The sequence below is a fragment of the Urocitellus parryii genome, chromosome 12 (genome assembly GCF_045843805.1).
Source record: "Urocitellus parryii isolate mUroPar1 chromosome 12, mUroPar1.hap1, whole genome shotgun sequence".
NCBI lineage: Eukaryota > Metazoa > Chordata > Mammalia > Rodentia > Sciuridae > Urocitellus > Urocitellus parryii.
The window spans coordinates 60748068-60766155 of NC_135542.1; the positions used below are offsets into that span (position 1 = coordinate 60748068).

General features: G+C 37.0%; 1 protein-coding gene across 3 annotated transcripts in view; it reads left to right on the forward strand.

Annotated features, from left to right (window-relative positions):
* Window positions 1-549: 549 nt before the first annotated feature.
* The window catches only part of Rmdn2 (regulator of microtubule dynamics 2), a 96879-nt gene continuing 79340 nt past the window's right edge, over window positions 550-18088 (forward strand). The window contains exons 1-3 of one of the 3 annotated variants that reach the window (XM_077791827.1): window positions 2791-2805; window positions 8037-8106; window positions 9799-10266. In XM_077791827.1, the coding sequence (XP_077647953.1) occupies window positions 8096-8106; window positions 9799-10266 (479 nt within the window). In that variant the 5' untranslated portion in view covers window positions 2791-2805; window positions 8037-8095. Of the gene's footprint in view, window positions 916-2790; window positions 2806-8036; window positions 8107-9798; window positions 10267-18088 lie in introns of those variants that run through there. The other 2 variants (XM_026405855.2, XM_026405854.2) reach the window with 2 other exon arrangements.

The window sequence follows — 18088 nt, forward strand, 5'->3', positions numbered from 1 at the left end:
ATCAGTCTTCTGAAGAATCCTTATGGGGAAGTTTGGATTTTGTTTTTATAAACAGGAGTGTACCCATTTTTTATTCTGTTCAGTATATTGGTGGGGGATTTAGTAATTAAAATAAGTTTTCAATACAAGTCTAAGCTTAAATCAATAATGCTGAAGGTTGAGGGCAATACAAAAGGGGCGTGTGAGCAATATTTAACAGTTTGCCATATTATTCTCATTTTACAAACCACAGAAACTGAAGTTGGGCAGAACCTTGAACCATGGTCATTTGAGAAGATAAGTGATTTTTATCTAAAGGCGACTTGGACTGGTGCAAGGACGAAGAGATTGGGAATTTTGCTCATTAAAAAAGAATGTGAGTTACAGTGAAGTTAAGGAAAAGGGGCTGTGGACACCATTTGCAATAGATGCAAACTGTGACGTTTGTTTGCCATGCAGAATAGGGTTCAAGGTTATGCCAAAAAGGGGACAACACCGGGGAGAGGGGGGAAGGTTTGGGAGTTGGAAGGAAGCAGAGTCGGGGTGAGTTTGGAGGCAGTGATGGCAGAAGGGGACGCCGGGGAGCAGGCGCGGTGGCCCTGAACTCGGGTGGCAAGTCAGGAGAGGGGACGAAGTGACTGGAGCCGCAAGGTACTGTGCGGGTGAAGGCTGGGCGGAGCGCCACTTTCCACTCTGGTGGAAAGCACGCGGGGCGCCCGTCCCGGGTGAGAAGTCCGGGCGGGCGGAGGCGGGAGCCGCGGGCCGAGCAGCCACGGACTCCTCCCCCGGCGCCTAGACTTTCTGGGTCAGGACACGGCGGCGCGGTGCTGAACCGTGGGACCCACGGGCGCCGCCGTCTGCCGGCTGCTCCCCACCCGCCCGCAGGCCCGGGTAGGCGGCCGGCGGACCGCAGACAGCTCCGCGTAGCGAACGCAGGTGCGTACGGAAGAGGGGAAGGGGCAACTGGGCGGACCGGGGCCGACGCTGTCGGGGACGTGGGGAGGCAGCGGCAGTACTTCCGGCAGCGGCGACTGCACTTCCGGGGTCGCTATTTTGGGCCTGGCTGCTGTCTGTTCCTGAAGCAGGAGAACCTTGGGCTCGGGTTTCCAAACGCAGTTTTTGCGGAGCTCATGCCTCAGAAGCGGCGTCCTGGAAGTGGCCGGCCTTTCCACGCATTAACCCCAGGGTCGGGGGAGTGGGCACCATTTCCCCGCAGCCCGGCGGGTCCCTGCGAGCCGCCAAGTTCCAGCAGAGACAAGCCGGGCGCTCAACGCGGTGGCGGATCTTTCCTCGCCGCCTAGCGCCAGCGTTGCGTTTTGTTTGCGTTTCTTTCCCCCCCTGAAATGCAGATTCTTTGCCTGTTTGGCACAAAAACGAAGGCCAGGATATCAGTACTGACATTTGCAAATAAGCCAAACGCCAGGGATCCCTAAATTTAAAATAAATTCTAACTAAGTAAAACCATGAAAAGGTGATGACAATGAGTAGTAGAATTCACTTTGAAAGTAAACCGAGTTTTCTGGGTCGCATCAGAATCTGATCACTTATTCAAGGTCTCAGGACAGTTCCCTTGGGAAACTTAAACCTCAGGTTGGTCTATAAGACATTAATTTTTCTTTAACCTTACTGCAAAAGTCTTCATTGATATTCCGAGTTTATCAGGACATTTTATACTTTTTCCACTAAGGATCAGCTGATGAATTACAGGAATATATATACATATATATATATATATATATATATATATATATACACACACACACACACACACACACACACTAGATATGTACTGTAAGCATTATTATAGTTATGTGGTAAAGCATAATTTTCATGTCTAAAAATTAAAATTTGAAAATGAAATAATTTTATTCAGAAAGTATATTTTCATGTTCTAGTTTTCTTTAGCAACATTATGATTTATCTTTTCACTAGAATTCTCATTTTACTAGACGATTCTGTAACCTTGGATTAAGTACTAATTTTAGATGCCAGTAATTTATATTAAAATAAGTCTAATTTTCTGGTATTACTGCCTTAAAATTTTAACATTGTAACATTAACAGTACTTTGCACTGAGTATTAAAATATTAGAGCTCTGAAGTTTGCTCAGTGAAATTCTTAATTATTGTATTTTTATTCTATAATAGAAGTAATTACACTGACGAAAATTAAAAAGATATGTAAATGACTTCATACAATCTTTGAAATTATACTTAAGGCAAGAAGTATTCTGGTTATTACTTTTGTATTTCAATATTTTTAATTAGTGTCATTTTTCAAATTATTGGTGTAAAAGCACATTGATTTTATAGTGATATAAAATTCAAACATAGCCTAAACTATTTGTTTATAATTGTAGTTATTTAAAACAAATACCAGCTCCATTGATTCTAGTTTTTTCCGCAGCTAAATTTCATGATTCTGAAGTCATATTTCACCTATGGACATCTCTGCCCAGTCAGCATTCTCCTTCATGTCCTTGTTGATGCTTTCTGAATCTTTAGCATTCAGCTAGGTGCATCCAGGGAGTTTCCTCACAGGATGTTAAGGGTGACATTTTCCACTTCCTAGTTGGATGACCCTCAGGGTAAATGACTTGGTAGTTGCTGGTGCCTCAGCTTGCTTATCAGCAAAATAATAATAGTACTATTATTATTTATATATTTTTGTAGTTACTGAAGATTGAGCCAAAGGTATTTTATATACTGAGCTACATCTCCAGACCTTTTTATTGTTTATTTAAGACAAGGTGTCACTGAATTACTCAGGCTGGACTTGAATTTGTGATCCTCCTGTTTCAACCTCCTGAAGTCATTGAGATTACAGGTGTGTACCACCACTCCTGGCAGGACTTGACTTTTGTTTTACTCTGCCTCCAGCAGATAATTTGAAAGTGGTGTAATTACTAAAGAAAGGTTAAGCAAAGTATATTCCTCATATGTTTAAAGGTGGTTCTGTCTCAGGGATAAGGTTTTTACCCTAGGGAGATTTTCACATCTAGTTACTTATGAAATGAAAAAAAAAAAACTTTTAAAACCAAACTGTTTATTAATGTAAAGTTCAAAGAAACAATAGAGGAATGGACAAAAAAAAATGCAGTAAGTATAGATCTTTTTAGTAGTCATCTAGACCAGCATATGGATCCTAACTTTATCTTGTATGTAGTTTGGGGGTGGGGCTCTAACCCAGGATCTTGTACATGCTAAGTATGCACTGTACTAGTGAACTACATCACCACCATTGATCTTTTTATTGAAAAAAAAAGATGATCAACCTTGATACATTATTATTAACTGTGATGTAAATGTAAGTTGTAGGTATATAGTGGCTTTTCTTAGATCTATTGCTTTTTTGCAATAATCTTCCAAGTAAATTTCTGATACAGTATAATGTTTTGTGGAAATAACAACTAATAATTACCTATAATTTCAGCTGAAGTTACAGATTGATTGAAATATGCTGTTGGCATTTCTTCTTGATATTATGGGAATAGGCAGATAGTTAGATTTATAAATTCCCAATTATACTGTTAGGGGACAGATAGATGCAAATGACAGGAACATGAGGTTAAGGGAAAAAAAGCTATAAAATGGGTCCACTGTGCTAACCCCCACATGCTTTCTTTTCCAAGAAGCAATTTACCTGCAACTCTTCCTGGTCTGAGTGGACAGGTTATGTCACATTCCTCACCAAACTACCTGTTAACTACAGGAGAATTGCAGGCCCATGGTAATGTTGATAAGAGGAACTCAAATTACCTTGAATGGAGAGACTTTTGTGACTAGATACTGAAACTCAGGAGATGGTTAGGGTAATTCCTTCTAACCATAAGAATTTAAGGTTAAGAATCCAATTAGGACTGGTCAGCATGGGCCAAGGTGACCTACAGTTGTCCTGGCAGTGGGGATTTGAAAGTCTTGATGTCATCCTAATGTGGGACTCTGTAGAAACTTCTATGGAAACCCCAATAAAACTGAAGTGCAAGAGAGACACATTGTTCCTCGCCTATCTGAGACGACCCATTCTCCTTTTACAGTGATCCCTTTCCCTTTGCCTATTCTTTAAATAAATTCATTCCTGTTTCTCTGAGTGACATTTCTGAAATCTTTCTGAGTTGATCACAAGAATCAGGGTTTGAACAGGAGTCTTCACGTTGCCTTAGTTTCCAGGAAGTCCCCAGCTCTGTAACAATACCAAGTAGGTAAATGTATCTAATCCCAGGCAAAATAATCTGTCATTCAGGCCAGCTTAAAGTTGCAAGACTTTCTCTGGAATTCTTGATTTAGGAGATAAACCTAAAACCTCTTCAAGATAATATTCACTGACATCTGAAGTAATTTCTAGAATACTATTTTACAGTTGGTCCTTCTCATTAACCTTTCAGCCAATAATGAGGTAGAACATCTAAATAGGGCAATTGCTGTAATCATGTATGTAGTGCAGTATAACAAATCTAAAAAGAGCCATTCTTTTAAGTAGTCTTCTCAGAATAGATTCTTGTTCCTTATTCTTTGAGAACCTCTTTAATAGGTCATATGACACATTATATTAAATTGGCCATTTAGTGTTTAAGGAACAACGATTTGCTAGAATATGTGGAATCATAGAATATAAACTCTAGAAAGTCAAGTTTTTGGTATACAACCTAATTTAGAATTTGCATATTTCCAATATTTCTGCCTGGATTCTTAATCCTAGCTGTTTTACTATTTCACTTAAGAAGCAATCAAAGAGAACCTCCATCAATTTTCACCACAACATCTACCCACATACCTGAATCTCTGCTCACATAATCTGCCTTGTTTTTGTTACTGTGAATGAGTGGTTTGTGTTCCCATCAAAGGTCAACCCTTGAACTTTTGCACTAGAGCCCACCCCATTGGCTTTCTCAAGTTTATTGTTGTACAGTTCTCTAACATTTCTTCCACTTTTCCTTTTTAATTGGGTTTTTTTGATTGGCAAATAAAAATACTGTTATTTCTTCATTTCTTAATAGAGTTACGGCATCATTTCTCTTTTCCTGGTTGTTTTCTGTTTGTCTGTTCTGTTTTCCCCCTTTCCTTGAACTAATAAATATCTTCAGTATTACATTTTTGTCTCCACTACTTGCTTATCTATATCTTTGCATTTTTCCCTTTATTCTTGTAGTAGCTATTCTAGAATTTATAACTGTGCATCTTTAACTTGATAACACTATTATAATTTAAGATATTTACAAACACTTTTACTTATATGTACATTATAAACCCTATGGTACATTATTGTCATCTTTGATTTAATAAGCAAACATTTTATAAAGAAATTTTAAAATGAGAAAAATGACTTTGGGGTGGCGTAGCAGGACTTGAACTCAGGGGCTTTGGACCACTGAGCCACATCTCCAGCCCTATTTTGTATTTTATTTAGAGACAGTGTCTTACTGAGTTGTTCAGTGCCTTGCTTTTTGCTGAGGCTGGCTTTTAACTGAGATCTTCCTGCCTCAGCCTCCTGAGCTGCTGGGATTACAGGCATGTACCACCTTGCCTACCTAGAAAATGACTTTTATATTTATCCATGTGTATTTTCCACAGCAGGATTTTTGTTTTGTTTTTGTTTTTGAGAGAGAGAGAGAGAGAGAGAGAGAGAGAGAGAGAGAATATGAATGAATGAATGAATCTTTTTTGTAGATAGACACAACATAATGCCTTTATTTTTATGTAGTGCTGAGAATCGAACCCAGGTCCTGCCCATGCTAAGCGAGCGCTCTACCTCTGAGCCACAGTCCCAGCCTACAGCAGGTATTCTTCATCCTTCAAACTTTTCATTTTTCTTCTGCTTTAAGAACTTCTGCTAGCATTTCTTTCTCTCTCTCTCTTTTTTTTTTTTTTTTTTTTTTTTTTTTTGGTAAAAGAGATTGAACCCAGGGGGATTCAACCACTACATCCTCAGCTCATTATTTTTATTTTTTATTTTTTATTTTGAGACAGGGTCTCACAAAATTGCTTAGATCCTTACTAAATTGCTGAGGGTGGCCTTGAATTTATGATCCTCCTGACTCAGCCTCCTGAGGTGCTGGGAGTACAGGTATGTGTCACCACGCCTGGTTGTTAGTGTTTCTTATGTCTGAATTGGTGATGAATTCCCTCAGCTTTCCTTTGTCTAAAAAAAAAAATTAAATGTTTATTTTGCTTTCAATTTTGACAAGATATTTCACTGGGTATAGTAAGTTGACAGTTCTTTCACCATTTTAAATATGTCACTTCATTGTTTTCTTGCTTAAACAGTACCTGAGGTTTATATACAATGTGTCTTTTTCTCTGATGACTTTTTATTTATTTGTTTATTTATTTATTTATTTTGGTACCAGGACTTGAACTCAGGGGCATTGGACCACTGAGCCACATCCCTAGCCCTATTTTGTATTTTATTTAGAGACAGGGTCTCACTGAGTTGTCCAACACCTTGCTTTTGCTAAGGCTGGCTTCGAACTCCCGAGCCTCCTGCCTCAGCCTCCCAAGCCGTTGGGATTACAGGCATGTGCCACCCTGGTTGGCCTCTGATGACTTTTAAGATATTCTTTTTGTCACTAATTTTTATCAGTCTAATAATGTTATGCCTTATTTTTGTTTTCTTATTCTACTTGGATTATGTTGACCTTGGATATGAGTTTGTGTGTTTTCTCTAATTTGGGAATGTTTTTGGTCACCTTTTCCCCCCTCTAACTTCATGTGTTTTTTCAGACTGCTTGATATTGCCCCCTGGCTACTATTTTTCTGCTTAGTTGCCTGTTTAGTAATTTTTATTGGTATTGAGCATTTTAATTTTACATGGTTTTATATTTTGATCTGTTATATGTTTATCTAACTTGGGAATTTTAGGTCACTGTTCCCCCTCTAATTTGATATATTTTTTAGACTGCTTGATATTGTTCCATAAGTTTTGTTTGTTTTGTTTGTGTACTTTATTTAGAATGGCTGTTTTTGCTATGTCTTCAGGATCACTGATTTTGTTTTTTGTTCCATGGTGATTTTTCTATTAATCCCATTTAGTACAATTGTTTTCAGACATTTTATTTTTCATGTCTAGAAATTCCTTTTGGTTTGGATTGATACCTTCTTTTTCTTTCCCCGTGATGTTTATGTTTTCTGTTAATGTATTTGTATATGTAATAAATAGCAAACACATTTGTAATCATTCTAACACCTTTGTCTTCTAATTATCTCTGTCAGTGTCCTGTGTCTTTCCATGTCTAATAATTTTTATTGGATATTAGACATTTGATTTTATGCTGTTGAATTCTGGATTTTCTGATTTTTCAAGTATTGGACTTTCATCATCATGGCAGTTAAAGTATTGTTGAATCAGTTTAATCCTTTGGAGGCATATTTTTAAGTCTATTTTAGGGAAAGCTTAAATAGCCTTAACTCTAGAGTTACTTTAGTCCCACTACTCCCTATGTTACCCATCTGGGGTAACTGCTGAAAGCTTCATGTATTCTATAGGAATTCTTGGGAACTTGAATACTTCCCAGTTCTGTGTAATCTAAAGGAGTAGTTCAGTTTATAGCTTCCTGGTGATTGTTTTCTCCGTACAAATTGTTCTTTGCCAGTCCTGATGGGGTTTCAATGTGTATTTCTAGAGCTCTTTCTCTGAATATACCTCCCTCATCTCAGTACTCTGACACACAAATTCTGGGTGCTTCAGTTTGTATGAATTCAGATCTCTGTCCATTCTGTCCATTTAAACTCACTGAGACTATCAGTCTGTTGGTTTTCTCCTCTTTGTGCCATGGCCCAGAAATTGCCTCCAGGTGGAAATCAAGGAACAGTATAGGACTTTCTCCTAACCCCTTTTCTCAGGGCTCTAGGTGGCAATGCTGTAATTATCTGCTCCTTGATAAAGTTTCAGGAAAAATGAATCCAAAAAAATTACAAATTTCATTTACTATATTGAACAACTTATTACTATTTGTAACATTTCTCCAAAGTCATTAGTAAAAATTTTTTTTCAAAGAGAGAGAGAGAGAGAGAGAGAGAGAGAGAGAGAGAGAGAGAGAATTTTTAATATTTATTTTTTAGTTTTCGGTGGACACAACATCTTTGTTTATATGTGGTGCTGAGGATCGAACCCGGGCCGCATGCATGCCAGGTGAGCGCGCTACCGCTTGAGCCACATCCCCAGCCCAGTAAAATTTAATATGGGTTTTTACCTGTTATAAAATGGGTTTCACTAAAGGTAAAACAATTGGGGGAACTTTGAATTTATAGGATTTTTTAAAAAAACTTCAGTATACTTTACTATAGTTTCAAAAGTTTAGTAGAGCACTAACATATTTATTGCCATTTTAAGTCTCAGATAAAAGCATATATCAATGGTTTCCTTTACTTGTCTTGTGATTTTAAGAGTAGGGATAAGCCATAGAACTACTGAAGTGAGATTTACTAGAGAATAATTTTATGTATTTAGTTCAAGTAGCTGAGTTTATGTGGAATGAGGTGGGGGATAGCTTGTGCCTTGAATGCAAAAAGGTAAAAGGTCAGAAAGAAAAAGGAATCAAATCAAAATATTTTTAAAAGTGAAAATATAAAATAAAACAAAAACATTAAGACTTCAGATATAAGCAGAAATATAAGGAGAGAGAAATTCTGGGTTAGAAGATGAACAATACTTACATATATGTTAGTGAGTCAGAAAGATAGACCACTATAGGCAGCCAGGAAAAGGGTCTCAGAGAAGAAAAGGAGGAAGACACCATGCTATCTTAGTCTGGAGAACATTCTATTGCTTCCCCTGACAACTTCAACCACAAGGGCTCTTCCTTAGTTACCCCTACCCCTACCCTTAGCAACAGCCAACCACAAAATCTGTATCTACCCCAAGCACTTCCTCTTGAGCCAACAAACCCGACCCCCCACCCCGTGCCAATAAAGGCCTAAAAAACACTTTTCTCCAGATTTGCTGAAGAAGACAAAATAAAGAGAGCTGATTGGCCCCTTTCTGAATCCTGTATTTACATATCATCCAACCAATCACCTATAGGGACATATGAAACCATAAAAACCCTAGACAACAGAAGTGCATTGGCAGCCGTCTCTTGGGACCCCTCCCTCTTCAGGAGCTCTGCTTTCTCTCTCTTATTCTAATAAATCCTGTTACTTTGCTCTCTCTCTTGTGTCTGGAGATTTCATTTTTCAAATTTGTGGGATAACCCACCCATCCATGCTGTATGTTACATTATCACTTCTGCTTTCCATGTTGAATAAACCAGAGATGAGGTGAGTTATAAACTTACCAAAACTCTCTAATGTATTTTTTTTTCTTTAAGTCCTGGACTTTAAAAACTGTATTGTTAATCACTCTAAATTTAAGTCCTAATATGAGTTAGGTGCCAGGGAAGAGCTTCTTGGCCTTCTTTAAAAACTAGATAAGACCAAGAAATCCATCAAATTCATTATGTATAAATAAAATTTCAGAGAAAGTTAATAATAACTTGAATTCACAAATAATTTTCTCAGAAATTTATAATGTAACTTTTGCTTCTATTTATCAAATCCTTTACAAATATAAATAAAAGGTGAATTTCAAATAGGTCATGCAGAATACAAATTCTGGATTAGAGTCCATACTTTACACTAGATTTCAGTAATTTTTCTTAAAGTAAATATTTCCATTGGGTCATATGTATTATTGAGGTACTTACTCATAATACACATTAGATTATGATTTCTGAAGATTTTTTTTATAATGTAGACTTGTCTTTTATTGATTGCAAATGCACTAATATTTTTGTCTTGGACAAAGACAAACAACATTCATTTACATTTATGCTTTTAATTTTAGAAACAAAACCCAAGAAATGCTTCATTCCACAAATAAGGAACTGATACTTGGCGTCATGGTGGGAACTGCTGGGATTAGCTTGCTGGTTTTGTGGTATCACAAGGTCCGTAAACCAACTACAACATTGAATTTACCTAAATTTCTTTCTCTGGGTAATATGTGTAATTCAATAACTCTGCAAGATGAAATGCATACTGGCCAAGGAACAGCAATAATTGTCCAACGAAGACAAATTCAGATACTGGAGAAGTTAAATGAATTACTGACAAATATGGAAGAACTCAAAGAGGAAATCAGATTTCTTAAGGAAACCATTCCAAAGCTGGAGGAATATATACAAGATGAATTTGGAGGGAAGATAACAGTTCATAAGATAAGTCCTCAGCACAGAGCTAGAAAAAGAAGGCTGACTACAGTTCAAAGTACAGCAACAAGTAACAGTTCTGAGGAAGCAGAAAGTGAAGGAGGGTAAGTTTCCATAAGATGTTTCCCATCTTGAATTATTTTTTGTATTATTGCTATTATTTAGGTATTTATATATTTCCAGTCATATATTATGATAGTAACAAGAAATGAAAAGGAATTATTATTTTGAATGAGATTATAATTAAAACCATATTCAGTATTGTCATTATTTTAGGCTGTTTAGATCACATTAACAAAAGGAATGTAAGTAATTAGTAGTAGGTGACATTATGTAAGTATTGAGAAAGATATAATTGTTTGCTGAAATGGATAACCTATTTTTTAATGTGGTCACTGTGTGATCTTGTATGTAAGAACTCTCTAGATAGTGCTATCTAATAGAGCATCTGTGTTGATGGAAATATACTATATCTATGCTGCCCAATATGGTAGCCACTAACCACATGTGGCTCTTAAGCACTTAAAATGTGGCTGGTGAAAGTGAAAAACTGAATTTTAAATTTTATTTCATTGTACTTATAATATTTTTTAATCAAATTTGAATACCTCTTGATGATAGTGGCTACTGAATTTTAGTGCAGTTCTAAAAAAATTTGAGAATGTGTGATTCAGTTTCATCCTTACACAGATTAATTTATTGAATTCTAACACCAAAAACATAATATTCTTTAAGGAAGACACAAATAATTTATAAATTAAAAAATTGTGCCTGACTAGTGTTTTTAAGAGTAAAGTAAATAGGTTAAAATTTTAAAAATCACTGGATATGGTACAGTTTATAATTCTTTTTTAAAATTTCTTACATACATGACAATAGTGTAATGCATTACATTCATAATCACAGCACAATTTTTCGTAACTCTATGTCAGGGCCACTGGGTTTCATTGTTGTATTTCTAACACCTTACTTCAGTACCTCACACAGAATAGATTCCAGTAAAGAGTTCTTGAATGAATGAGTGTTTCCAAAGTTGCCATGGAATTGAGAGGAGGGATATGAAGGGAAGAAACAAAGAGTAGGGTATGGATAAAAGGGTGATTTCATAGAAAGAAGTATAAATAGTTGAGAGATCAATGCCAGGACTGAATTTGTTTAGCACCTTTTATATGAACTTGGGGAAATGACTATGAAAAGTTTTTCAGATTGGGAAGAGCCACAAATGATGGATCTAGATAATAAGAAGGTCTGAAAAATTTGTGTCCCTGAACACAAAAAACAAACAGTTTTAAAACAGGCAAGTGAAATGTTTAGAAAGAATCTAAAATAGTTCTAAATCACAAAACTATAACTCATAAAAGAGACCTGTTAGTTACTATAGGAATAGGTCATATCGGTTTAGTACTCTGATAAAGACAAAAATTCCACCATAACATGGAACATCATTGAGAATTATTAAATACAAATCATCTGGTTATTCTGCCTGCATATAAAGCTGTGGTATTTCCTCATCAGGAGTCCTATGTTCATTTTTTGACAAACACGTCATAGGAAGAACATAACAGAACTAGGAACTAGCCAGAGAAGAACTTCTAGGCCAAGAGGAAGATTGAAAGTCTAGGCCCAAAGCATGAGTGGACCTTTGCTAAGTGAGCATAAGCTTATTCAAGAAATGATAACACTCTAGAATTTAGGAAAGATAGAAATAAGATAATTACAGGACTTATAACTTCAAATAATGTCATAGGCATACATTTTTAATGTGGGTTCAAGAAGGATTTGTGAAATTTATGAGTGACAGTCACATGCAGCTAGTGTGGAAAAGTAAGCATATGACAACTGATAGGAAGTAAGACATTCCCTCTCTTGTTTGATCCTGGTGTCTTTGTTAGTAATAAAATACTAGAGTAAATTAATGCAGCCCTAATGGCAGAGTAAGCTACAGTAAATGGTACCAAATATAGTAGAGGGAAAGTCATTTTTCCTATTTTCTCCACATTTAAAAAATTTTTAAATAAGTTAACCCATACTGAATTTGATATATTTGGGGGGAAAGGAATAAGATATAGAAAAATTTAACACATTTCTGAATAAATACCAAGAAACTAACCTTATAAATAAAATAGAATAATTTTTAGAAACAAAGTCTTTATGAACTATGTTATAGATTGCCTGTTCTTTTATAAATTCTTATGTGTCTGAGATGATTATTGGTGGTGAGATGTAGTCAATATCCCTTTAGCACTTTAAGATGGGATGCATCCTACATACACTATGTCCTTGATGACAGAATTAAAACATCAAATGACAATTACATATTCCATATGGAAAACTGATCTTTTATGAGAGGTGCCTAGAAATTTTTACTACTTTTAGCAAAATAGATACCAGCTACAATTTTCTAATGCTTTTAGTTTTACAAAAGAAGGGAAAATATAATCTTAAGATTAGTTGCTGATTAAAACTCAGTGTTAGTACTCGTAAAATCTGTATTCAGAACAGCTCTGTAGTTTAAAGGTCTTACAGTCTAGGTGCCACAGGGTGAGGGTAGGGTTTTAGCTTCTATGTGAGTGGGCTCTTACAGGAGAAGGGGTCAATTCCACACAGTGTCTCTTCTATATGAGTGGGCTCTTATAGGAAAAGGGTTAACTCTGTAAGGGTCTAAGCAAAATGGAGACAACTTGACTTAATTTTTCAAATCAGCACATAACATTACATGGGCCTTCTATTAGGACAAAATTTTCACTTGCCAAAGTGTCCTAGAGTGAGCTAGATTGAGACTCCCTTGAAGGTGTAGTATCCATACCCTTTGTGTTAGTTCTGTTTTTGCTGTAGCAGTGGATGTCTGAAGGTAGGACCTGGAGGCCTATCCATAGCTGTTTCTACTTGGGGCCTGGTCATTAGTTTGGGGTTTTGTTTCTCCTGTATTCTTTGCATACAGTATAGCTGAAGATTGCATGGGGAGCAAGATGTGCTGTCTTTTGATTGAATTTAGTTGAGCAGCAGAGTCTCTACCCTATAAACTTATAATATGTCCCTGTAGGTTCCCAGTATACCTCACAGAATAGGGGGAAACAAACAATAACAAAAACTTATATAAACAGTGTATAGTCTTAAAATAAATACCTGGTACTTAACATGATATATACAATGTTAATTTCCACACAAAACAAATGGTGGGGTCAGCAATTACCAACAGCTAAAACAGTAAGTAACCATAAACTAGACATGGCATTAAAGCAAATAACAGCTGTCAACCATGTCATCCATAGCAGTAATAATTGCAACATTACTGTGGGGGCAGGAATTATATAAACCAATTATTTCTAAGAGATGGCAAAAATACAGTTAATTTAAAGAAAAGAAAATGTGATAGGAAAATAGAAAAGAGTTTACAATTTCAAAAAATGAGCAGAGGGAATGTAGAAGATATGGACCAGTGATGATTATAAGGAAAGAAAAGGAAAAAATGGGAGAAAAAAGTGACGGGAGAGAGAAAGAACAATATAATTTGGGTGTTAGCAGAAGAGAGAAAGAGGAAGAAACAAATGAAACCATACAAAACAAAACCAATATATACAAACCAAAAATCCTAACCCTCAAAAGACAAGGTAAAGAAAAATAACTACATTTTTAAAATGTTAAAAATGAGAAACAAATATGTACAAATTTAAGAATGTTCATATCAGCATAGCACAACAAAGGGGGGAGAAAAGAAAGAAAGAAAAAAGGAAAATAAAAAAGTATTCTTATTGGAAAATGAAGGAATTTTTTCCATGAGTGAGGTGGTCAAAATTTTTGATGAGAATGAATGATCAATTTCTATATCTGACTATTTCCTTTGTTTCTTGATCTATGTACTGAGAGCAAGAGTGAGGGCTGGAGGTTGTTAACCCTTTCCTCTTTTTGAGTTGCCATCCAAGCTGTCAGTTGGAGTGACCTAAGACTAGAGCTGGTTGAAATAAGTCCCTTTTCACCAGTATGAGATAGGATGGAATGGGAAGTTGGAGTTTTGTCTCTACAGACCAGACCTATGTACTCCCAGGGTAGGGCTGCTGCAGAATTCTATGAGGGAAGTTATAGAGGATAGGTTTTAGGGGCTTTGCTGGGTAGTATCTGCTCTGAGATTAGAGCAACATACTGGTAGGGCCTGGCAGTTGCTGAGCTCTATTGGTAGTCTGGATTTCAGGAGCCTCCCAAGAATTCTACTCATGAAGTAGGAGAGCCAATTCTCCATATGCTCTGCTGCCCATGAACACAGCCTTCCCAAGCTTAGTCCCTGAATGTATTCATCCTTCCTGTCACACTTCTGACTCACTTCAGCTGGTCTCATAAGCCACCAGACTCAAAAGGAGAAGTCATTTGGGCTCCCTTTCACTTTTCTGACTTGAATCCTCCAAAATAAAATCTTCTCTGTGCCTGTTTCACTCTTGTTCTGCTAGGTAAACCCTAGGCCACCTGATAGGGGCTTGGCAGAACAGAGTGGCAGTGTTTTCTCTGATCTCTGGCTCCTGCAGCAGCAGCTACAGTGTGGCTACCTCAAGATGGCTCCTGTCTCAGCTCTCCATGGCCAGCTAAGAGAGAGCACTTTTCAAGTATCAGTGCACAGTGCAGCCTCTGGGTCACCTAAGTTCAGGCTACTTTTCTGATTTCAGGTTTTTATCTGAAACAAACCTATCTGTTGTGTTTCTCTATGTGTTCTCCTTCCCTCTCTGGTGAACCAGTGCCACTACCACTGCAGCTGCTGCTACTGCAACTGGCATGGCTCCAAAGTAGTCTGTCCAATATTAAATTTTAGTGAAATCTCTCTTTCACCCACCATGCTGAGAAGCAGTACTCCCACTACTTGAATTCTTAGCCATGGAGCCTTCCTCAAATCTGCCATCGTGAGTCTCCCATGTATGAGAATTCTTATAGCCCTATTCAAAATCTGATGCTATCAGACTTTTTTTCATTTTATGACTCACATGAACTGTTAAATAATAATTTTTTAATTTGCATTTACTTAAACACAAATTAAGCCTGGTCTTCTCTTCCAATACAGAAGAAGAAGGACATCATTGACAAATGAAACTGCTTTATTGATTGAATGTGTGTCTACACTGTGCCAGGCATTGTTTGGGTCCTGGAGAAACAGCCAGGAACAAAATAAAGTTTGAAAAATTGAAAAAATTTTAAAGAAATGTGACAGGATATTAAAGAGGGATGCTCTCAGCATGTTTTAAAGCCAGATCCTCAAAGGCCAGGAACAAAGTACAAAAGTGCCAAATACATTAGCATCCTTCAGTCAGGTGCTCTAGCACCTTCTTGGCAAGAACCTGCCAAGAGACTGCCATTACCATCTTGGGCACTCACCCATCTGTAGCCTACATATGAAAGGAGGTTGCTGAGAGACACATTCCTTCAGGGAAAGTTATTCATGTTTTGGGCATCCCACCAGTATGTGTACAAAGCTGGATGCTGTGGGAATTAATGTCATTGTTCAAGCAGAATGTGTAATGTGGGAAGTGAAAACATAGCCTTCTAGAACTAGTACTGACAGAGTGGGTGGAGATTGGATGAGCCTGCAAAAGAAGAATGATGACTGGTTAAAGTGAGAAAAGAACCAGAGGCCAAAGGTATCACAGAAACTAAGAAAGGACGAGGTTTTGAGAACAGTGATTAAGTCCACAGGTTTATGGATTTAACTAGCTGTGTAATATCAGTTCTCTTAACCTGAATTGTTTATATTAAAATGTGGTGCATGTCTCATGTTGTTTTACGTCTTAAATGGCATAGGAAGCTACTTTGCACTGTGTCTAATTTGTAGTGAATTCTTTAAAAAAACAAGTTATTTTACCAAAAAGAATGAAATGATCAAATGTATCAAATGCATTAGAACATGAATAGATAAACTTTTTCTACAAAAGTTTTAGGCAGCCCAGCACCGTGGTACATACGTGTAATCCCAGCGGCTTTGGAGGCTGAAGCAGGAGGATCGCAAGTTCAAAGCCAGCCTCAGCAAAAAGCAAGGTGCTAAGCAACTCAGTGAGACCCTATCTGTAAATAAAATACAAAATAGGACTGGGGATGCGGCTCAGTGCCCCTGAGTTCAATCTCCCATAACATCCCTGCAAAAAAAAAAAGAGTTTTAGGAATTGAGGACCATACAGTATATGTCTCAACTTTTTAGCTCTGCCACTGTAGCATGAAAGCAGCCATTAACAATAAGCATATGGCTGTGTTCCAATAAAACTTTATTTATGAAAACGGGTGGCAATTGGATTAGGCTCCCAGTGTATAGTTTGTCAAACCCCAAACCAGAAAAATACATTTAATAGTAGCCTTTCAGTTATAATGCTTTTTAGTCAAACTCAACAAGTTCTGGCCTTTATTTCCTGGATTTGGGGTGTAGAAAGTCATTTTTTTAAATAAACTTTGCAAGAGCAATTGTTGGATAGTGATGAGTACAGAAACCTCAATCTAGGCCTACATAGATGGATGAGCAGTAGAGATGTAGACACTAGGAAGGTCGACCCTTATTTCAAGAAAATTAACTTTGAATGAGAAAATATATAAACAAGAAGGGGCTATTGGGTTCAGGGAGCATATATAATATTTTGCTTTTTGACTTGCTTATTTTTTAACCTGAGGGGTACTTGAGCTTATTTATATGTGTCAAGGAAGAAGCCAGTACAGATATGTTATAATAAAAGAAAACAGAGGTAACCTGGAACTAATTGAAAAATGAACATTACTATTACTGTAAATGATTAGATACACTTGATAAGCCATTTATAGAAACTAATAATGTAATGAATTGAATATATGATTATTATTGGCTAATAACACACACTTGGATCAGCTAAAGATAAAACTGTACATTTCTTTATTACTAAATTCAGAGTAGCTCACAATCCCTGTTTTGCAAAATTTGGGAAAACTTGACTTTATCAATTCAAGTTGATTGAGCCACTTCTAGTTTAGAGTTAGTTCTTTATGTTAAAGATTCAGTCCCCATTAGGGTTTTCCCCTCTTTATGTCTCCTGCTTCTCTCCAGCTGTAATGTAGATGCCCTGAAGGGACTTAACCTAGGCACCAGGAAGAGGGAAATTTGTCCTGGTGTACTCACTGTCCTCCTGTGACTCCAGCTGAGTTATGAAGGTTCCTCAGAAAGCTGTTCTGCATTAACTCTGGAGGTCATTTGTGCCCTAGATAATCTGGAACAGAGTTGGTCAGAATGTGGTCTGTGGGCCAGCAACACGAGTATCCTACCTAACTGCTGAGATTATTGGAAATGCATATTATCAGGATCCACCCAGACCTGGCAAATCAGAATATCTGTAAGCCATGCCTAGGAATCAGCATTTTAATCAGCTCTCTTGATGACTCTGATGCACCCTGAAGTTTGAGAAACATTATTCAAGAAAATTTTGTATTATTCAGCTGAGCTATCACTATGAAATTTTAGTTTTAAAGAGTAACCATTATGGCTACAGATAAACAAGATTTTCATTGGGCATAGTGAGGTACAATGATGGAATATGGTCCTAGTAGAACAGAGTGAAGAAGAAAGTTTAGGTTGCCATAATGCATGATGAAAATAGAAGATACATGGGGGACTGGAATTGACAGAGTGAAGAGAGTTAGATGGATTGAAGGAGGAGTAGATGATAGGTATTTGACACTATAAGGAGTTATCACATTCATTTGGGCAAAGTCTAACTTTTTATTTAAGTCTAAGCAAAGGGGGCAATTTTAGGACATCTAGAGATTTTTGATAAGTTATCTACACAGAACAATATTAAGTAACTTCTAGGTCTTATCCATACTCTTGTGAGTTCCTTTTTTTTTGGTGGGGGGTGGATAATCATAGATTCACTATAATTGGGTAGGGAGTAGGGACCTTTCATTACCTCTCAAGCAGAAACGATTGACAGTATTGAG